Source organism: Papilio machaon, chromosome 17, assembly GCF_912999745.1.
Source record: "Papilio machaon chromosome 17, ilPapMach1.1, whole genome shotgun sequence".
Taxonomy (NCBI): domain Eukaryota; kingdom Metazoa; phylum Arthropoda; class Insecta; order Lepidoptera; family Papilionidae; genus Papilio; species Papilio machaon.
Window position 1 is genome coordinate 3,463,100 of NC_060002.1, and position 17,278 is coordinate 3,480,377.

Genomic DNA, 17,278 nt, shown 5'->3' on the forward strand with positions numbered 1-17,278 from the left:
AAAACATCAACACTGCAAAAACAAGTTTTGATGCAGTAAAATCGTTCTGTGAAACAACCTAATGTAAGATACAGTTATACAGCAGCTGCCCTGAATATAATAATATGAAATTGGCTGTTTAATTAATATCTTTTCACTTTGGTAAAAAAAAAAACTCGGTGTTCTGTTGTCGGAGGCCTATACCCACTGTGGGTCTCGCCATCGATGTAACTAAAAAAAGAGCTTTATTTTAATTTTTTTATGTGTTTTTTGTAGTTTTTGCCAGATGTTTACTTTTAATTTTGTTCACACTCAAAAACAATTTTGTTATCAGCAAACTCAACATGATTCGGTAAGAAATGCGCAAATGCGGTAACCATCAAGCATAATGAGAAAATCAAAGTTTTAGTACAAGGTATTTACTTAGCCTTTAATTTATCTACATAGTACATACGTTACTCACTTCCGTCACGCCACACGTGTTTATTAAGTACAAAATAAACACACTAAATTAACATTTTACGTCGAACCTAAAAAGTTATTTTTTGTCTCTATTTTTATAGGGACTTTGGTTTATATGAAAGTAATTTATTGAATTTACTGCTACAATAAGAGGTCATTTAATTGTCACTCAAACAATTTTAAGTGTAGATTTCTAAAAGTAAAATTAGAAACATTGAGGGCCATTAGTGACCATAAAACATGTCACATGCCACAATTATTCAACTCAGGATTAATATCATCATCAAAATTCAAGCCCTATATAGTCGTATTCAATGGAAATGAGAAATTATATTTATACACTTTACTTCATTTCTATTAAATTCGACTATACCTATATCTGTCAATTTTTTTTTTATCTGATAAAACTAAAAATATTTTTTTTTTATGTGAAAAACTTTTTTACTGTTATCGATAACCAGTTTTATTATTGACCGGATGCTAGATGTATAGGAAAATATAAAATAATAAAAATACAAAATATATTAAAGAAATAGAAAAATCACAACAAATTTGTCATATTCTTTGGAGCGGACGTAACTAGCCCTTTAATTGGACACCGGATATCGTATAGTGGGCCCCTAATGAGACACGCTACGATGCCTTCATTAATTTTCCACAAAAATTGTTATTTCGCGTAAGATATAAAATAAAATATTGTCATAATAACTAATTGGATCCTGCTCTATTCGATAATTAAGGGATCGAATTGAAGAACAGTCGTAATGAATCAATAATTTTTCTTTAAGGCATCATTGTATGAAAAGTTTAATATTCAGATATACCAATGTAATATTTTATGTTTTATATTGAAGTGTTATTTTTGGAACTTTTAAGGGTTTGACGTATTTGATTAACCGCCTTCCGAAGAGTGTGGGGTGATATAAGGAAAGTTGATTAAAAAGTCTAGTGTACTTATAAGCTAACGATAGATGAGAAAATTTAATAGGCCACATTTGACATCTATTAATTTTAGCTTCATAGTAGAATGAGTTCCTTGAAAACATCGATTAAATTAAATGAATCGATTAGGACTTCAGACATATGTATGTGAATCGAATTCAGTTATGAAATATCGATGTTTTCTTTCGATTTTTTTTTGTAATATCCTTATTGTTTAAAAAGGAAAAGAGTTCACAAAATGCAACATTGTAACGACGTTCGTTTGACATGTTTACGGTAAATATGTAATCGTTGAAAAAAGATAAGCAATTGTGCAGTTCTAACTTTAAGGTTACGTTGTTAAATTTTGATGAAGTGTTTTGAAAAAGTAAACTTATTTAAATGGCCCACCTATACAGATAACTACATACATACATACATCAATAGCTTATAATAGTTGTTAATACAATCTCATAACCCTATAATACAAAGCATACATAAGAGAGTAGAACAAAGGTACGAAATATTTTTTAAACATTGTAACTATCTCCGAAGCGACCGCCATGCCAGCGCCATCTTGCGGCATAAATCACGTCAAGTTATGTTTTATGAAGACATTTCTGAGCTGAGTTACTTGTAGGTGTTAACGTCATGATTGTCAACGGCATTATTATTTTACCCCGTTCATTATTAATGACATAGTACTGTAATGATTTAATGATAAACCCCGCATTCTTAAAACAAGAAGGTATACCTATAGATCTTCCCGACATTTGTTGACATTAAGTTTGTTAATGATTTATAACACGTAGAATAATAACAAGTAGAATAATTACTACAGTAGTCTTTATAAAATAAAATAAAAAATAACATTTATGCTCCGAATTTGACGATGCTTAAACATTATGGTTATTTCGAATCAAGATATTTAACCAAAAATAGTGCTATAAAAAAGTATCAACGACTGCATTTAAAAATTCATTAGTATCTTATTTATATGTCTTGTTATATTAAAAATAGTAAAGTAATAATATTGTAACCCATTCGTAAAGAAGTCTTAACACTTTTTCCACGCAGTAAGCTAATGTCGAAACTCATTAGTGAAGCTTACTGTCACTGCCACGGGCAGGTTTAAAAATAAAAGAAAGAAATTAAAAAAACAACAACAACGACTTTGAAATAGGAACCGCGCTTTTTCTGTGCACCTTCGGTTAGATGATTGATTGTAACCGTATCTTTGTAGACGTTGATCAAATAAACCACTTCATTAAATTTTTGTAAGCAGTCGCGGTTAATGCCTCATGTAAATGTCTATTATTAATAGATTATACTTTAAAAGCTATAAAGTACAGAAATAAAAGTGAGGAAACCTAAAGAGCAATTATGTGGTTTTTCGATACATTGAATATGAACTATAAAAGACAACTAACACCATTTTTAAACGAATCCATACAAATTTACCAAGCAAACACAATGTTTATCAATGTATTAAAAACTAGAAATAAACTAAAACTATGTAGGGATTATGGAATTCACGTCCAGAAAAAAAAAATATCCATTGAAAACAATCGAAAGGTAATTTAAAAGTCTAGACACCAATATTTTAAAACATATTCTACGCCTTTGTTTGAATTAAATTTCCTTTTATAACTATAAATAAATTAAAATAGAACGTTATCTTTATTGTGAATCACATAAGTATAGTTATTACAATATGTTACGAGTTCTTTGTTCGATAGCGCAATGCAAGGGACAGGAGAGACAAAACGTACGGTCCGTTGCGCCGCGTCGACATCGCATCCGGCGTGTCCTGCCTTAACCGTCCACTACTTGACTACTGAAACGTCACTAATTTTATTAAAAAAAAGAAACTTACCCAAAATAAAGCCAAAGATCTAAAAATCGCTCTGCTAGAATAAAATTTTTAGATGGGGTTTAAATTTCGCTAAAATCTTTGGTAGCTTTAGTGAAATGGTATGTATTTTTTTTAATTAGCTTACTTGAATAAAAGACAAAAATTTAAAAGTCATTCTGCCAGAATTAAAATTTTGGTGTATGTTAAGTTTTTTTTTTTAAATTAATTAATACTACCTAAACCGTGTAAATGCCTAGAACTGTGCTCAAATTAGCTATACAAACTTTTTGACGAACTAACCTTAAAATAATCTTTTATGGCAGCGCAAGCATTTGAGATGTATTTACACTGAACATATATAAATACATACGTGCTTAGAAACTAATTGCTAAGCATGTCATCGTTTTTCTGTCAGTCCCCCGTCTTAGCTGACATTCCGAAACAAAACCACTACGTGTAAGTATAGCTGCTTACGCCAATTTCCAGTTTGACAAGACGCTTCTTGCTTATTATTAGTTTTGCTCTAGCCAACTGTTTTTATTTTAAAGACTTGAAATACACTTACTTTGCTCGTTTGTTATATGTACAAGACAAAATTTATTGATATTTCTTTATTATGTTTTAACGAGTGTTCGTTTAGAATTTAATTTACCAAACCTGCGTTGAACTATATCTATACTCACTCTAAATATCCTATGGAAGCAAGAACATCAAAAAATATGATGCAGAAAATATAGGCAATTTATCAACAACCTACACATTATCTGCTTTAAGTACATCTTGAGCATAAAGTAATTTCTACTATAACCTCTACCTTCATTTTAATTTAATATCTTCGAGCGGGTTTAACAAGTTTTCTCATCGTGTCTTAGCGAGCGTTTTACCCATCCAGTCTTTAAATGGATACGACAACTTTTCCTAAGACGATCGGATATCCGGTGCTATTTGTGAGTATGTACCTGTATTGCCATTAAGGACTTGTTTTAGAAATTCTAAGAGCTAGCAATTTTAATGTTGCTAGTATACGAGTAGAAATAATCGATTCAAATATAATAAGAGCTCTAGATTTAGTCCCCCTTATTTTTAGGACTTGTTCGTATCAACGACCATGGCTAGAGCAGAGCCTGTGCGTACTACTGGAATATTGCACAGGGCACACGTGATTTGTGCACGCAGGAAATCTAGAAGATTGGGGCGCACGTAACACACACACATATGTAGATCGTGTGAATGATTATGCTTGGTAAGGCATCTAAGAACAAATATAAGGTGAAATATGAATCAAATTAATCTCTTTCGTTAACCAGCATTAGGTGGTTTTATTTCCCCGTGCTCCGCATTAGGGGTGCACCGTCCAATTAACATCTATACATTTCACAGAGTTCAAATTCAATATTTTGCAGGATCCTAAACATCCATCAAAGAAAGAATATTTGGAGAAAATACATTTGAAACTTTTTATTTATTATGAAATAAAGTATAAATTCACACAATTCACCACTCACCAGGTCAAGCCTCAGACTGAAGGAGACTTTCTTGCGCATAGAACCCGCGAGGGTGGGTGCGGGGCCATCGTAGAAGGCCGCCTCTTCCAGACCGAAGTCCGTTTCACTTTCCGCCCACTCCAGCTTCATTGCGCTGGGACTGAAACAAAAGCAAAATCATCATCTACCTGTCCTTATGTACTCATGTAGGGTCGGTGCATCTGGTTCTCTTCCTCCAGGTCGATCTCCGTCACTTCTTCTTCATCGTTCTTTTCAAATATCTTAACAGCGCAAGTTATCGTCGCACTACGCAGTGTCCTCCCCCGCATCCCGCTACGCCCCGCTACACCTATAATTGTGATCTGCGTAGCGACTGGCACGAAGTTAAGAGCCGCAAAGATATCTGACAGCTATTGTAATACGACTGTGTTACTTTGGAACGTATTATCTTGGTGAAACAATTGAATAACTCCAATCCTTACTAGGCACGCTTTCGTTGCCAACAAATAAAATATGTAAGATGGTATTGTTACATACAAGGTTCATAGACCGCACCGATTTAATACAAACACCTGTTAATTTCACAACGAATTACAAAGTTCACAAATCGGTATTGTCGGAAACTAGAGTTTTTAATCTGTCTGTCGTCTAATATATATCACATTTTATCTACGAGTAAAAGCTCATTGATCACAAAATATCATTACTTTAGTAATTATTTAGTCTTTTTCATACAAGAAAAAAACTTTTAAAAATTTCACCGTGAAGAACGTGTAAGCAATCATTTTAAATTCGTCCATTACATTTCGTAGAACACTCGGATCCCATCAAAGCGATTGGAATTAGTTAACACTTTCGTATGACTTGTTCCGGAAGTGTGTCCTCCAGCCACGTGTAGTATTGCTGTCCGCAGATAATATCCTCAAAGTAAAATAGACCTTATACTTCTAGAATAGAACAAAAAATCAAGTAACATGTATCATCAAAGTAAAAGGATTGGGTGATTCGGTAAATATGTCGTCAGAATTCGGCACGTTAGAACTTCGGTGGCGGGTTGTCGTTGCGCCTAATATCCGCCGGAAACGGCCAGGATCCTGACACCATGAAGGTTATTGTCTTGTAATTGAAACGGTGTGGTGATTTGTCGCACATTTGTAGAGGGTGACTCTAAATTACGACCACGAGAAGCTCGCTAATGACAATTTGTAGTAACACTTTGAAGAGTGCGTTCTTCCGTTGTAATAATGAATTATTTTCTTAATATCTGTCTATATTTTTTGTACGTTAAGCATTGTTGATGACATATTAGCGGATGAAAAATGTTTATGCGGTCTTATCACCTTAGATATCTTAGCTTTAGAAATACAACTGTCACGTCACAACAATATCTCTAACTATCCAGGTGTTTATCACAAATACTTTCATTGATCGCAAATTTTGTGAATGATAAACAATTTTTAAATCTAACATTCGACATTTAAAATAACTGTTCAAGATCCGATACGAGCTATCTTTAAATTTCCTCAACGTAAACATCAAGATAAGATATAAAGACATAGATTATATAAAGATCATTGTATAATAACATTAAATTATTTACAAAAACCGCTTCGTGAGTTGAAGGTTTTCAAACTTCGGTCAAAGTCATATGCCTGATTATTTCAAATGTTTTTACTCTTAGCCATTAAAAAAAATCTTGAACTACTCGGCATGTACCGGTTTATAAATATAATTCTTCTCCGCCTATGCTGGCCACACACGTTAGGGTTTTCATTTTAACCTTGCAGACACAATCAAGTTTTATAGCACATTTATGTCACATAAGCATTGCCTGTAAGGTTTGCCTGTAGGTTATTCTTGTAAGATCAAAACACGCAGAACCTAACGTGTGTGGCATACATAACCGTTATGGTTTGTAACAAGAGCTATATTTAATGGTGCGTTAACAGCGAGTGTTGCCATAAGGTTCCCGACCTCAGCACGCAACCTCGCATGCCCGATGTCTTCTGCCTTGCATGTGAACTAATTGACTTACTTATACCCGAATTAGTGAGTGAAAGTTTTGCAAAATGGTGGCAGGCGTTCCTGGAAGGTTTTACAAGTTTAACATTAATCTGCATACAAGCTTGCGTCTCCTTTTGATTTTAAATGACTGAATAAGGATTCTTTTATAAGAATATTCCAATTACGATGTAATTATTCATTTTCGTTTTTTTTTTTTGTGAACGCCGTCATGCTTATATTTTTATTATAATTTTTAACACACAGTAATAGATAGAACCTATTTAATCATATTAAGATTTATGAACAAAATGTTGTCAAGTTGTCAAATATATAATTACGAAAAATTAACGATCTAATTACAATAACAATGGCAAAAAGATTTACAAAACCTTCAATCAATTGGGTAGAGATTGAGAAAAGATATCCGCCTCAGCAGCAAAATAATTATATGGCATTCAAAGCCAAATCCGCGGCTTATTTGCAAAGGTAATTTTTTAAATTACTCCGTATTATATGAATGTATTTTGTATCTTTAAATATATTTGAAATATACAGAGTACAAGCTAATCCAGCTGAGATGCCAAAAATAGATTGGGAAGCATATAAGAAGTTAATTCCTCAATCTAATATTGTGGAGAAGTTCAAGTCTGATTTAGAGAAATACAAAGTTCCTTATCCACAAGACAATGTCACATCGCAGATAGACGCGCAGTGGAAGACAATTGAAAAAGATGTACAACAGTTCTGCGCTGAACAACAGAAACATATTGATGCGTAAGTTATATCAATAAAGTTTGGAACTTAAAGCTAGAAATATGCGGGAGATATATCACGAAGTAATTACAGGAAAAGCTGATCTGATATCCATTTTAATTTAATTTGATTGCCTAGTAATTATCGAAAAGGTGCAACAAAAGTAGTTTTCACTCACATTCGCTTTAAAAAAACCAGAGACAAAAACATGTGTCAACATATGTGTTTAGGCAGTCAAAACCCACAGTAATATCTGTGTCTGTAATCTTTTTATATCATCTAAAGTTTTTTTTTATTTTTATCCAGCGCATCTAAAGAATTGAAAAGAATACAAGCTCTTCCAAAGTTTGAAGATATGACAATGGAGATGTTTTATTATTTGTACCCAGAAAGGGCAATAGATCCCGTGAACAGACCAACCTTCTGGCCCCATAACCCAGAGGAACAGCCTGGATATGTAACTCCTGAAGCAAAAACTTCAAAAAGTTCGCATTAAATATTTTCAACAACAAAATAAACAAAAGAAAAAGAACACATTAGATTTTATTCGATTGCAATTAATTTTATACGAATACGTTCCTACTTGCTACCATATTTGTATCTACAAAAAAATATAATTATACATTAAACCTTAGCTAGAAATCAACGCAATAAATGATACAAATCATGTCCAGTTGGTAGTCTAGTGTCTCGACACGAGACTGAGACAAATTCTTTCTTTAAAAGGAATCCAAGCGCAATGTTGTTTTAGATTCGTTTAGACGATTAATTTACTACATTTATACATTTTTTAATTAAAATCTGACCAGTGAATTACACATAGAGAACAAATTCAATCTAATATATAAAATTCTCGTGTCACAGTTTTCGTTCCCGTACTCCTCCGAAACGGCTTGACCGATTCTCATGAAATTTTGTGAGCATATTCAGTAGGTCTGAGAATCGGGCTACATCTATTTTTCATTTTTTTTTAACTGCGCGCGGACGTTGTCGCGGGCGACAGCTAGTTTTATATAAAAAAAATAGGTATGTAAGGCAATGTATCCAATAAATGTAAAACAAAAGTCATTGCTCCGCCATAATTAAAGTCCAAACAACGCAGTGCTCATTGTCTTTGGACAGGGCACGAAGGGCTGCGGGTTAATTTTAGCCCCGCTCAGGGCTACAGACATTCGGCCAAGAGATCGCGCGTGGCAAATTGTGACTGATGATTGTATTAGATTTCACTGCGATTTATTTTCAGATCGATATATTAACGTCTGGAACTTGGCTTGACTAATTGACGGTATCTACTTTCAAAATAATGTACGCATTTGAATTTTAAATCTAATTGACGTAAAAGGGTTAAAGTTTAAAATTATCATAGGTAAAAGATGACTAATAGAACATACGTCCCATAGTTTTACTGATATCAAGAACTGAAAAAAAAACTAACATTTTCTAAAAACCTAGTCAATAGTTCAGAAGAATTTCAAAAAGAGTACAAAGAAATCGCTAAGTTATTTGAAAGCTTAGCGCTTTAATAAGTCTTTCAACGAGCAAGCTTTATGAATGAACTTCGTTATTGCCAGTCGGGGAATGTTCCGAGTACATTCAAACGCTTCGTGCCTCCCACCTCTTCCCCTCAGCCGGCCAGCCACGCTTCCGAGAAAACTCACTGACCCAAGCTCAGTATATCCAATACTAAGAATTGATAAGTATATATGCGATTAGATATCAAAAACAACGCTGTTAATAGTATAGATGTTTATTTAATATTTGTAAACAAAGTTATGAAATAAAACAAATGTTTTTTTTTATAATTCAGACAATTTGTATTGTTTCCAAAGCTAGTACAATATAAATGAAGTATTAGTCCGTAGCCGAGCATGCGATATTATGAATTTACTAAACTTAATTTTAGAAACATTACAAATGCGAATGTTTAAATGGATGGGTGGATGTTTGAAGGTATATTCAGAAGACTCAACGGATCTCGATAAAATTTGGCATAAATATAGAACAATAGTCTGCAAGAACACATAGGCTACTTATAAATATAGAACAATAGTCTTCAAGAACACATAGGCTACTTATAAAGCTTTTTTTAAATTCGTTAAAGTAAAAGATAGGTAACGATGTTTATTTTAATCTGTAATTTTAATCATTACTAATGCGATTTAAATATGCTGAGAAATTAATTCCCTAACTATGATACCTGAGTCTAATCGCCACCCTGAAATCTAAAATAAGGGATAGTTTATTTACCCATAATATTCTAGGTATAACAATAATTCGCTCAACTAAATAATGTATTTAATACTAACTTTACAAAACAATATAAATATGTCACAAGTGTTTGTTTGTCAGGTCATTTTAGAATCGTATAAAAATAAGTGCCGGGAACATCTCTTTCCGTTTCCTTGAGATCGGTTGGTCGCGTATCAGTCAACAACACGGGATATCCCTTGGTGATAGAAATAGATTAGGAAAAAGTACTAATGTCCTCATAATAGATAAAGTTTCTACAATGCCCGTGCGACGAAATTAGACACATAAATAATTCAAGCATGTAACATATTCGCGACAGCGAACTCCGAAACGAAGTATGTGAAATTGCCACGAATTCGGTTCGTACCGGAAATTTTTTTAGCAGACTTAAACGCTTGACTACGATACACGAAATCGAATTAATATAGAATCTCTAGGCTAAACCTCATTTTTAGATGTGTTAAAGTAGCTATCGCCAGCGACTGCGTCCGCGCGGAGATAAAAAAAAAACTTAATAAGTAGTCTATGTGTTCTTCCAGACTATGTTCTACATCTGGACAAGTTTCATCAAGATACCTTCTAACAAACATCCATCCATCTAAACTTTCGCATTTGTAATATTAGTAAGATTTTTAAATGCTTCGTAGTATGACAAGATGAAATTAGACGTTTGTACCAGGTATTTTTCCACAGGAAAAAGCTATATTTACTTTTTAAACTCAAAACATGATGATTTCCAAAAAAACAATGAATGACTATTGTATCATGATTATTATAATGAAAGATTGTTGTAAATTGATAAAATGCATGACAGCGCAAAACAAACCACGCAATACACATGTGGGTTCTGTATATAATATCTAAACAACCAACAACCGACACCAGCTCAAACTCAAAACAATGCCTTTCATTACGATTGACAAATAGTGACATTAGAAAACGTGTTGAAACCCCAGGATTTATGGATACGATAGATAGCCCATGAGCTCATGTATATTGAAAAATCTACTTCTATATTTGTATTACTCGTATAATAATAAAGAGAAAAGATTTGTTTGTTTGTATATAACGAATAAAATCAAAAACTACTAGACCGATTTCTAAAATTCTTATGACATTTCAAAAGCTATATTATCAATGAGTAACATAAGCTAGATTTTTTTTTAATTCAGCGCGGACGAAGTCACTGATAAAAGATAATAACGTATTAAACAATATGTAACATGTTTTTAAATATACGCAATTTATTTTTAATTGATGGAAGAAAAACAAATTGCGCTAATAATGTTAAGTCCCTTACTGACACTCAACAATTTCGAGTTCGGAAATAGTAAAAAATTGCAAGCAAAATGTCTTACATTTTGTACTTATACTGCAGTTGTATGGTCAATAAAGCTCAGCGGCATGGCGTGGGTGTAGCGAGGAAGGGTGGCCACCTGTTGCATGCGGGCTATATTTAGACCTCCCCCCACGCCCCGCGCAACCCCTCAACCGACAGACGTTCATAACTCTATGACTAATGTGAGAAAAGGAACTTTAAATCTTATATATACGAGTACATAGAAAAGAAAAGATTTGTTAATATAAAAATTATGTTAATATAAAAATTATGTCAAAAATAGACGACTAAAAGGTGCAATACCTACAATACAAACTATGTACAGTTTTTTAAGATTATTTGAGAGTAAAATATTCCTTTGCTTGCAACTGTGAAATAATAGGGATTTTGAAGATAAAAAATATAGATATTTATTATATAAGATTATTTATCCAACTTGTATTCTTGATTTAAAGCTCTGCATTTGAAAGTTGGTAAATTATGGTATGTTTTACATAAAATGTAATTATATTTACGGTGGGTTTCCCCAATAACCCACGGTTAATCACCTTGCGAATATAATTCGATGTTCAAACTATATAAAAAAAATTACAATAGTAGATTGAAGCAAGTTTTTCAATATGGTAACATATTCAAGATTTTATTCCAATACAATATTACCATTCTATTTTAAGAGTTACGATTGTTTAGAGATACATATAATCAAAGTAACTTGTGTTCGGATGTATGGTGTCGATAGCGGGTTACCACCTCGCCTTATCAAAACAATCTTTAATGCATTGCGTGCTGGGACTCCTCAAATGTTATCTCTGCATCATGAAGGGATGACATTCTTTGAATTTAAAAATAACGTATTTATGATACCTTATTCCATATTTTCCACGATACTGTGCGTTTTCGCTGCGTAAGAATTTTTACAAAAAACAACGTCATTTCTTACATTAATTCTTAAAAAACTGAGATAATTTTTTGCATGCTTCTTATGTAGATAATTTGTCTTAATAGTAACAATACATATGTAATGATTAAGTTCAGTCTTTTTTACCTAAAAATTTCCTTTTTTCAATTTGATAAGTATAGACTTAGCTCTTCATATCAACAATAGATTTTTCATAGTATTAAAAACCGATCTATTTGCTAACAACATTATGCGGTGTACAAAGACGGATTGATTTAGGAATGTAGGAAAACAACAATAGTATTATTTTATGCGCTTAAAAAATCTACGTTTTAACGATAACGTTTCCATTTGATACTAATATTTCAAACCGCCTTGATGGTATTTATAATATAAAACGTACAGAAACATTCGACATTCATACCAATAAACACAAACAGATGTTGACAATTTGATTCAGTCATGGTGATTTCTTTTAAAAAAATAAATATGTAATCGTCTTTAATATCGTCACATTGAGTGTAAGATCGTGAGAAGAATGCATTCATTTATACTTTATCTGTATCTTGTCTATTGTCCGCATCTACTTCGCAATAAGCTGTGGACATTTCGATGGAGAAACCTTGGCCTGCATCAACCCACGGATCCCTTAACCCACTCAACTTTATCTAATAATAACGTAGAATTGTACATTTTTTGGATTCTGCCAGCAGACGTCGCGTAATGTTCTGCAACATTTAACGAGGCACAAAAACCGATGACAACGCCATCTCTCCGTTTAATTCCGAATTGAAACCATTCTGAGACAATGGAATTGAACAGAAGGCAACCTAAACAGTCCACGGTTTAATATGCCTCCCATTTTGATAGAGTCTATTACTGTTTGTTTCCTACATTGTTTTAGGGATATAAAATTTTAAACATAAAAAACATATACCTACAAATAACGCAATTCCCACGATTAAATGTAAATCTTGTTCTTTTTACGAATGTTAAGTATGCAATTGTCATACATTTGACAGAGAAATATCACCACCTTTAGCATACAAACCTACTTATCAATTCGCGCTTCTTATTTTTTAGTGCTTTTACAAACAATACTATTAAGTATACAAGTATTTATTTTACACGTTCTTGAAGAATATCAATGAATAGTGTTTGTTTGCGACTTCATCCACGCGGTATCAAAAAAAAAATTGACTACATATGCAAGCAATGCAAATCCAGACTGTAACATATCTCTGAGCGAAATTTCAGGCAGATCTGTTTAGCCGTTTTGGACTTACCTGCTAACAAACATCCATCTAGCCATACATCTAAACTTTCGCATTTATAATACTAGTAAGAATAAATCAATGGCTTAAACATAGTACATACATGGTAATTAGTACACAAGATTTAGATCTACATGTCTTAACGAATTTTGCAATTTCGATAATGTACAAGCATTTTAATATAATTCCATGATATGTGTACTTTATAAGGTGACATAAAATAATAATAATATTACTTTATCGCAGTCATCGAACTCAAGCTCACAGCTCGGTGGACACATGGGCGTACATTATTGTGCCTACGATTTCTTTGTATGTGTAGGCTTGGCTTTATAAAGCTTTTGATAGTGACAACTCTATTATGCATTTTGACCTAGTCTTTACGGTATCGTGTTTTAATTTGAATCAAAAAGTTAACATAAGTAATACGTAGTATTATTACAAATTTTAAATGTACTTGCGTCTGAATGTGGCTCAATTTTGCCTTCGATATCTAAAATAGCTAGAATACACGGTAAATATCGTTGCCGTTAAAGTTATAAATAATCATTTTATTTATCACTAGATTCAAAGAATTATTTCATTGTTTAATTCACTTTTAGATTCGGATTGATATTATCTATCTAGTCATAACAAAGATATTTAACTAGCAAGTGTCGTAACTGTAGATTAAACTAATACGACTATTAGGCAAGTTTGTGTTGTTGATCGTTGCTAATTAATTCATAATTAAAAATTCTGGTGCACAGGCGCGGGCGGCGACGGCCAATTGCCCAGCCCACGCGTGTCAAATCAAAATAGACGTTATGACTAAGCTAATTAGGTACTTTATCTGTTAATGTTAATTGGTCTGGATGAAGGGCAAGCGACAGTCGTTTTATTTCGTACTATATTTAGTACTTGGTCTGAATTGTTACTGTGGCGGTCGAGTATGGAACGAAATGTGACGTCCATAACTCGTACGATGAAAGCTACTTATTTTATTTTACACTATTTGTTTTATGAATATAAATGGTACTTTTATAACATCGCAATTTACTAACACATTTTCTGTATGACTTCGTTCACGAGATAAAAAAAATGAATTGACAATGACCAAAAAAACTATTAATATGCAAATATGTAATCCAGGTCTAAAGTTCTCAATATTTCTATAGCTATATGTAGTAATTTAACGTATTTCCTACATTTAACACAAACAGATAGAATTCTAAACAAACAGAAATAAATCGGTTAAATCTCTCGAATCATAAAAGTTTCACGGCATTTAAAACTGCTGTAAATTTATTGTAAGCATCTAATAAAATATATTTTCTTATAAACTAGCGGTTACCGTATTAAAATTGTCTTTAGTCAAACGTAAACCTCAATTTAAATTTTATACTTCTCAATTTTTACTATAAATAACGCAATTTAAGAAAAAGTGTTGGTCTAAGAAATAATAAAGATAATAAAACATTTCCGCTATAACATATCACCTTGTTTTTAATGTAACCTAAGCGTGATTTCTACGACCAATATTAAACGTCAATTAATACGTCAAGTGAAACGTATTAATGCTTTCTAAGAACCAACTGTACTGTTTCATTCCAGTTCAGACGTTTATGGGTATGTGTATTCAAAAACCATATTCGCCGTTGAGATCCGTCCCAAATCATGTCAGCGAGCAACTTGTCTACCTGCTTGGGATCCCGTTGTTGCAAGGTGCAGGTGTACACCCTACGCACACAGATACAACTTAGATCCCCACCACACACGCACAAACATGAATACTGTATCCTTACAAAGTAACACTATCATGTTTTAAAAGCTTGTCTCTGGAATATATTCGAATTGCGAAATGTTATATGAAATGAACTATGAGTCTTAATACAAAATTTATAATCTTACGAATATTATAAATGTTTAGATAGGTGGATGGATATTTGTTAGAAAGTATCTTTGGAACGGCTCAGAGGATCTTGATGAAATTTGGCACAAATGTAGAACGTTATCTGGAGAAAAACATAGGCTGCTTAATAAGTTTTTAATTCAGCGCGGACGGAGTGACTGGCGAGAGCCAGTATTATAATATAATTAAAACGATTTATGTCAGATTTAAAAAAAAAGTTTGATGATCGATAAATAGGTTATTACCGCCTGTTCATTTCTCTTACGAAAAAGCTTCCTTGTTAATATTTATTGCATGTTAGCCTTGTTAAATAAAAAAAATGCCTTTCTTCTTTGGTTAAAACCGTCTGAACTTTGATTCCTAATTAATATTGATAAAAAATAACTTTGTTATAATGTGATCTCAAATAAACAGATATGGAAGGATGGCAACGAAATATTATAAACTGCGTAAACATAAACGCACGGATCCCACGCACACAGACTTACATGCAGGTGTCCCCTCTGCCCCCCCACAACTCCGCTGACATCCGATAGAGCACCGAACCTCAGCTGCGTCTCGCGCCCAGTCAGCGCCCGTCAATGTCGATCGACAGTTTTTTTTTTCATAGAACGCCCACGTCACATGCACAATAAAGATACAAATAAAATGCGTTCAATTTAAAAAATTCATGTCGCGTGATAAAGAAAATTATAACAGTTGATTTACATTTGATTTTAGATTCAATTATTAATAAGTTTCAAAGAATTACATTATACTATTATTTTTTCAACGTAAAAGACTCGAAACTTACTAGATTAAAGCCATACCATAATTAGATAGAGAGGTATAATATATTTAGATGTATTTCAGGCCACGATTTACTTAAAATTTTTACAAAAAATTTAATTTGAATATCGTGCGATATATGCCCGCAACCTTCGAGCCTAGAGATAACGCGTTAGTGTCTGATAAAGTGATAATGGCGCATTGCAGAGTGTGGCTGATTTCTCCATAATAGATATACCGTGTTACCGTGAATTATGGCTTAAAATATTGACATGCTCTTAAATGAAACGTCGATTAATATTGCCAATCTGTCCATCAATTTTACACTACATACTACTAGATTCTAAGAGATATGTTGAACTTATACTCTACTAAAACTCCTATCAATTTGATTGCCACAACCTATAATGTGAGTAATTTATGAAAAGGTTTAGTTGATATGATTCACTATTAGAGTCGTGTGAGTTGGTGGAATTATGGTGATGATTATTGAAGACATTATAGACAGGACTAAATTTAAAGTTGTCAGTTTTAGTTTTCTTAGACACGTGTAATTTACTGACTGCGTGGTCTTTTCTTTTATGATCATAAATGTCTTTGTTGTGACTAGATATTTAATTACGCATCACCAGGTGTTGCAGTTAAATAAAAAATATCTAACATTTTTATGATTATACATAATTTTTCGTTACAGTTCAATTGTTAACTTTGACAGTTTCTAATCATACTAAATAATATATAATAATAAATAATATATTATAAAATTACAGCAAATGTTCAATTAAACGAATTATTAAACACGAATGTTAATGTTATAAATGGATGGATGTCTCTTTGAAGGTATCTTCGGAACGCCTTAACGGATCTTTTTTGTGGATCTTTATGAAATTTGGCATAGATGTAGAACATAGACTACGTATATTTTTTTTATACCGCGCGTACAGTCACTGGCGACAGCTAGTTTATCATTTAATAAAAGTTAATAAATTACAAAAGTTCCTTTTTTTTTAAAGAAAATAGGAAAATGGAGATATTTTTGTCTATGTATTTGTAAATAGCATTGTTATTAATTAATAGAAAGTTAACAATGTCACGTATAGCTACTAGTAGATCTGTAACCTTCAAACAGAAACATGTATTAGTCATCGGTGCATCATTCTTAGTTAAATACGTCGCATATAATGAGCGACGTAAACAAACTAAGCCAAATTCATCACACTCACACGAATAAATATCTAAGTAGTAAGCACTACGGTAGATAAACAAAAGGGATCACATAGACGACAAACGAGTGACGTGTGGTTCTATCAAACTAACTGTGCGGTGCGTCTGCGGCGCATTTGGACGTGTGGTACATTTTTGTCCGGTGCGACGTCGTCCATGTAGCATCTCTAGATTGT

General features: G+C 32.8%; 2 protein-coding genes across 3 annotated transcripts in view; one reads left to right on the forward strand and one right to left on the reverse strand.

The window, feature by feature from the left end:
- The window catches only part of LOC106721639 (ETS-like protein pointed), a 121,611-nt gene that overhangs the window by 100,628 nt on the left and 3,705 nt on the right, over positions 1-17,278 (reverse strand). For both annotated transcript variants that reach the window (XM_014516637.2, XM_014516635.2), the window contains exon 2: positions 4,723-4,861. In XM_014516637.2, coding sequence (XP_014372123.2) covers positions 4,723-4,851 — 129 coding nt within the window. In that variant the 5' untranslated portion in view covers positions 4,852-4,861. The remainder of the gene's footprint in view (positions 1-4,722; positions 4,862-17,278) is intronic.
- Positions 6,996-7,954, forward strand: LOC106721467 (ATP synthase subunit d, mitochondrial). The gene is made up of 3 exons (XM_014516405.2): positions 6,996-7,191; positions 7,261-7,479; positions 7,765-7,954. The coding sequence occupies exons 1-3, from the start codon at positions 7,073-7,075 to the stop codon at positions 7,952-7,954; spliced, it is 528 nt and encodes a 175-aa protein (XP_014371891.2). The 5' UTR covers positions 6,996-7,072.

Coding starts and splice junctions, on each gene's coding strand:
- LOC106721467 (XM_014516405.2), top strand. CDS start 7,073: ATGGCAAAAAGATTTACAAAACCTTCAATCAATTGGGTAGAGATTGAG. Junction 7,192..7,260: donor TCCGCGGCTTATTTGCAAAG/GTAATTTTTTAA, acceptor TGAAATATACAG/AGTACAAGCTAATCCAGCTG. Junction 7,480..7,764: donor CAACAGAAACATATTGATGC/GTAAGTTATATC, acceptor ATTTTTATCCAG/CGCATCTAAAGAATTGAAAA.